Source organism: Ctenocephalides felis, unplaced genomic scaffold, assembly GCF_003426905.1.
Source record: "Ctenocephalides felis isolate EL2017-DRISC unplaced genomic scaffold, ASM342690v1 CF-g0.4_SCAFFOLD_00845, whole genome shotgun sequence".
Taxonomy (NCBI): Eukaryota; Metazoa; Arthropoda; class Insecta; order Siphonaptera; family Pulicidae; genus Ctenocephalides; species Ctenocephalides felis.
The window spans coordinates 25,382,314-25,388,450 of NW_020536999.1; the positions used below are offsets into that span (position 1 = coordinate 25,382,314).

General features: G+C 28.8%; 1 protein-coding gene across 2 annotated transcripts; it reads left to right on the forward strand.

Moving 5' to 3' along the window:
• Positions 1–3,723: 3,723 nt before the first annotated feature.
• LOC113363715 (solute carrier family 25 member 35-like) lies at positions 3,724–5,329 on the forward strand. Of its 2 annotated transcripts, none has more exons than XM_026606198.1 (7): positions 3,724–3,813; positions 4,077–4,252; positions 4,320–4,455; positions 4,514–4,628; positions 4,686–4,789; positions 4,858–4,972; positions 5,038–5,329. In XM_026606198.1, exons 2-7 carry the CDS (start codon positions 4,092–4,094, stop codon positions 5,256–5,258), a joined length of 852 nt encoding a protein of 283 aa, XP_026461983.1. In that variant the 5' UTR covers positions 3,724–3,813; positions 4,077–4,091; the 3' UTR covers positions 5,259–5,329. The 2 variants fall into 2 exon arrangements, with proteins under 2 accessions (XP_026461983.1, XP_026461982.1); XM_026606197.1 differs by having other exon boundaries at positions 3,795–3,857.
• Positions 5,330–6,137: the final 808 nt, after the last annotated feature.

Genomic DNA, 6,137 nt, shown 5'->3' on the forward strand with positions numbered 1-6,137 from the left:
GTTTTTTGTTTACTAAAGTGGCATATTTATAAGGTTGTTCGGAAAGTCAATTCGTTTTTTATCACCATAATTTAGCTCTATTTTTTTAACCTAACATCGCACTTAAGCCCTATAATTATTATGATTTGAAAACTTATGTTTTAAGGCCAAAATATTTTATTATTTTTGTGTAAATAGTTCTAATCAATTATATGCAATAGTTTTGGATGATGCCACTTTGAATACGGAAAGAATTAAGCAGCGTTTTCGGCATGTTTTACTCTTTTGCTATAGAAACTGTTTAAGCCGAAAAGAAATTATTGAAAATGAAATAATTGATCGATATGTACGAAAATGACGTGTTGATAGTACGACAGTGCCAAAATTGGTTTGCTAAATTTCATTCCTGGTACTTTGATGTCCAAGATGCACCAAGTCCAAGAAATGCGGTTGAAGCTGATAAAGACGCGAGAAAGGCATTAGTTGGTGCAAACCGGCAAAGATCAATACATAAAATCCATTTGAGTTAAAATTTATCATATTTAACAGTTCATGACCACTCAAAAGGTCTGGGATTGTCTTCGATACTCAATGTATGGTTCTCATAGAAAGAAACGCGTGTCCTCCGCGATTCGTCTCTGAAAAGTCCTGAAATTTATCAGGTTTTGTAGAATTGTGACTAGGAATGTCAAATGGAATGTAAATGTAAAGAATACAATACACGCAATAGCCCATGAAACAAAATAGAAGAATCTGCTCATAACAGATGCAAATTTGAAATTTGCCAGAAAAAGGTAGTATGTATGGTAAGATTTTAAAGAAGTTGTTCATTTTTCAGCTTTTCCAGGATAACATAACGATTAATTCGGATGCCTTATGTCATCAGCAGGATAACCTAAATGATATACTTCAATAGAAAAGTTCAGAATTAACCCACAAGCAAGGTATTGTACTGCATCAAGACGACACAAGACCTCACATATGTTTGGTCAATCGCCTAAAGCTTTGGAAGCTCGAATGGAACCCAAGGAAACATTCATCAGAATTGCCATCATCAGGCCATTATTTGTTCCGAGGCGGTAAAACTTAGACCTCAAATCAGCATGTCAAAAAGCACTTTGTTCAGTTTTTTGCCAATAACGACCAAAAAATTTCTAATATCTCGAAATTATGCTGAAACCAGAAAAATGACAAACAATGTTTATTCAAAACTGCCAATACATAATTATTAAAGTGTGTGTTTATTGCACGAAAATTACTTGCCAAATTGTCTATAAAAAACGAAGTTACTTTCCGAACAACCCAATATATCTTCTATAATATTCTTGGACATCTAAACATCAATTGTAAAAGTTAAAGACATGCAAAGAAAAATTAAACTAAATAGTTAAATATTATCAATAGAACAATATTATAGAAGATATGAATGCCCTCCTCAAGGTGGGTAACTTAATCTAGTAAAACTGCATCAAATACTCACTGGGGTAACTACTATACATAATTATAATTTATTAATGCCAACCATATAACTAAAGTTATGATTGTTATTATAAAAAAATAAGAAAATGATTGTACAACGTATTTACGGCATTTTGCCCAACGCAGGATACATTTGGTTAAATGATTTGTTACCAGTAAATATGGATATGTAATTTTGCCAATGGACTGTTAGATATTTTAAAAATGCGTGTATGTTATATTCAACGTTAGAATCAGCTTATCTCTCGTATTAACTAAAATCACATGCTTCACCGTACAAACACGTTCGCAGAACAAACGTCTCCTAATTAGTACTAATACTCGAATAATTTGCATTATCACACGGAATTTTGTGGACATGTTTTCATCCACAAATACAATTATAGAGATACATATATACATTCTTATATATCTTATATATATAATCATATATCAATAAACCATGTGCTTTTTTCATTACAAAAGTAAACATGGACGTACGACGTCAATGAGAAGAAGAGAGAGAAAAATTCAATTAACAAATTTTATATTTCGTAAATATATGACAAACAAGAAGACCTACCAGACTTACGCAAGCACTATTTTTGACGACAAAAGAAAAAGATTTTCGACAAAATATTTTATTGTTGATAGTAGAGACTCTGCACGATGAAAAACAGGGGCGGAGCACCCAAGAAGTAAGAAAAAAAATTTGGAAAAGAGGAATAAATGGTAGAGATAATTAATTATTTTGAACACAGATTCAAAATTCTTGACATACATTCGTTATATATCTTGTTACTTTCAAAATGTTTTCTGATATTATTAAAATATTAAACAAACTTGTACAAGATTAAAGAATTTATAATAATATCAATAAATAAAAATTCGTAGAGCAACTCTGCAAACTTTAAAATCAAAACTGTCTTGTGACAAAATGCACACACTTTTATTCACTGGCCATAACTTTTAAACCGAGTTTGTTCCACAAAAGTAATTAAAAACAGGTTAAAATATTTTTTTACAAAAATACGTTAATCCATTAAATATTAAATAACTTTCAAACTATTTGAATTTCAGTTAATTTGAATTTCAGTTAATTTGATGAAAAATAATATTCTCTAATGCATGAAGACCCTACAACAACTTTGGAGATTCATTAATGGAAGTAGAAATATTATATCTACCATAATATGACTTGTTAATTATATATATATATATATATATATATATATATATGTATATATATAAGGATAATTTATAAAATATTTAAATTAGTTTTTTAGATGAAAAGGTTTACCTGTTTTGTTTTAAGGATTTTCTTTAAATTGATAACCATTGTTCAAATTAAAATTATTTTATTATATATATATATAATATTATTATTATAACAATGCCTGTTAATAATATATTACACTTTGTTCAAAATTTAAAATAACTTTTTATTAATTACAAGAGAAAAAATACGAGTGTTTTAGTGAAAATTACTTGAACCACATTGATTATTTTAAAATATCTTATCAATTAGATATTTAATTATCAAATAAATATGATCCAGATTTCATTTACAGGCTCGTTATCACCTTTTAATATAAATTTCAATGTCAATTTCATCATTGAATTAAAAACTCACCAGTTTTTAAAGAAAAATCCTCTTCTCTTCTCAAGAAACAATCACAAAATACTCAAATCATATTTTTGTCCCTATTTCCTATTTTCATTTTGTAAATTTGAAATTTTGAACTTATTGTAAATAATTTGTAAAACAAAAGACAGTGTTTTAATTTTTTTACTCAAAGAACAATTACACTGGTTTAGTAGTTGATTGACACCAAATGCAAAAAAACAACTAGAAAAGATTTATCAGGTGAATTTTAAGTAGGTGACAAGTGTGTCTGATGAATGGAGGGGGCAACGTGTAAACGACTCTTGTGGAAGAGATGTTTTGAGAGATTGATACGAAAATCAAACATAATTTTATTTGTCAACAGATGAAGAAGAGGATTGAGGTGACATGATGGAAATATTAGGTATTTTTTATTCAACACTTCTGGATAATTAGAATTCAACTAACCATGGACTGAAAACACCTTAAAAAAATTACAAGCTCAATTAATATTTTAATTCATATGTTTATTATTATTAAAAATAAATATTAGTATCCTTTTATCCTGGTTCGAACTTCCGGTGTGAAACTAAAAGGTAAGATGGCGCACAGATTTCAAACTTGTCAAATTAGATTCCAATGTCATTCGAATAAAAAACGTAATTTTGATAGCAATTAGTGAATTATAATGTCTAGCGACTTATATAATGTTGTTTTTATTAGTAATGGTTAAACAATCAATGGAATAACAATGGATTTCGCTTTAGGAGGTATTGCAGCCATGGGGGCTTGTTTATTTACAAATCCTCTTGAGGTTAGGGAGATGGATAGAAAATTGTTCAAAATAGAATATTTGTCTTAAATATTCACTACAACTATTGCACAATGTCATTTCTCAACAATACGTTTCTCTCATTAGATTAATTTTGGATTCCACTCTAAATTCTTATTAGAATCATCTTTCCTTAATCCATCTCCATTTTCATAGAACTTTTCTTATTGTCATTTATTAATTGTTTTTTTATACTTGTAGGTGGTAAAGACTCGTATGCAACTACAAGGAGAGTTACATGCACGAGGAAGTCATGCAATACATTATAAAAATTTTGCACATGCCTTTATAACAATTGCTAAAACCGATGGTGTTTTGGCTTTGCAAAATGGACTTGTTCCTGCTCTATGGTTTCAACTGTTTCTTAATGGTTTTAGGCATGTTTTAATTATAATATATATATATATATATATATATATATATATATTAATAAGTGTTTTATAGACTAGGAACTTACCAAATCTGTGACACTCACGGTTTAACCAAGGACAAAAATGGTAATTCATCAGTTATTCGATCAATGGCAATTGGTGCACTTGGTGGAGCCATTGGAGCATCATCAGGAAGTCCTTTTTACTTAGTATGTATACCTCATCTTCTTCTTAATTCCAACAATAAGCACCATCTTCTTATTGTAGATTAAAACCCAATTGCAATCAAAAGCGGCAGCTCAAATTGCTGTCGGTCATCAACACTCTCATGAAAACATGACTTCAGCTTTGTATAAAATTTTTAAACAATCTGGAATAATAGGTAAATCAATATTAATTTTTTTTGCTAGTCAAGGGATACTAATTTTTGTTTTTATAGGTCTTTACCGTGGTGTTAGTTCGGCCATACCAAGAGCAGCTGTTGGATCAAGTGTTCAGTTGGTCACATTTGCTAAAAGTAAAGAAATATTAAGAAATAATAATGTAAGACATTATTTGTAATAAATGCATATTTATCTCATGATACTGTTACAATGTTACGTATATTCTAGATTTTAAATGATTCACCGTTGATGATATCTTTTGTGGCTAGTATGATGGGCGGAACCCTCATGTCTCTAGCCATGACACCATTCGATGTTATAGCTACCAGATTATATAATCAAGGTTTGATTATTACAACACACATAAACACAAACATAATTTTGTATTATGATTTTTTTCTAATTTAGGTTTGGATGCACACGGAAGACCTCTTCTCTACAATGGAATATTGGATTGTATTTACAAAATGTGTAAAACTGAAGGCATATATGGATTTTATAAAGGTTTCTGGCCGTCTTATTTGAGACTTGGTCCTCATACGGTGCTTGTTCTTGTATTTTGGGATCAAATAAAACTTGTACAAAAGGCCTTTCAAACGACTACCTCAGATATGGAAGAAAATATATGAAATCACTCTTATACATTATTAATATAGTACAATTATTTTATATTTATATGTAATATATTCATAATGTTTGTTGGACCAATAAAAATATTTTATTTTAAAATGTGATTTATTATATTTCTTGACTTGTTATAAAATTATTGGACCACAAACTAATCTAAGCTAGATTCCCAACTGATATCTTTTCAACTGTTTTTAAATAATCCAAAACGGTTCTGGTTTTTTGTTTAAGAAACGGAGTCAATTTTTAAAATGTCCTGCGCAAGTTTTGTAAAAATCGATCACGTGATTAATGAACGCCCTTAGATATAAAAACTAACTTTTTCAGAAAGAATTGGTGTCCAATCATTAAACTTTAGTATCTTTTTAAATAAATATAACAATATTATTATTTATAAAATTATTTTTGATCTTTTTATTATAAATTTTATTATATATTTATATATCTTCAAACAATAAGTTATTGTTATTTATAATATTAATATCAGGATAAGCGAATTCTACACTGAATGATGGATAGGATTACATACGAAACGTACAGATTTTAAAATAAATTATACTCTAATAATAAATATACACCTATCCCCAATTACATAGGGAAGATATGTTCCATAAAAAACCGTGTAACTCAAAAAATTCATTTTTATATGGAAAAACCTAAAAGAAAATCACTATAAGAAACTCGTTTTGCCAGTCGGTCAGTCATGTTTAAAATCTCTATAAGACATCTGATAATTTGATGTGCAAATGTCTAATAATCATTTTTGACCGCCCAATATTTTTTTTTTACTTTTACCTCTGTACCTCCGAAACCGCTAGACCTGCCTTGCCAAAAATTTTACCAATTCTTCATTTCATCAATACAAGTAGAATGTTTGATTT

Coding starts and splice junctions, on each gene's coding strand:
- LOC113363715 (XM_026606197.1), top strand. CDS start 3,795: ATGGATTTCGCTTTAGGAGGTATTGCAGCCATGGGGGCTTGTTTATTT. Junction 4,253..4,319: donor CTGTTTCTTAATGGTTTTAG/GCATGTTTTAAT, acceptor AGTGTTTTATAG/ACTAGGAACTTACCAAATCT. Junction 4,973..5,037: donor TACCAGATTATATAATCAAG/GTTTGATTATTA, acceptor TTTCTAATTTAG/GTTTGGATGCACACGGAAGA.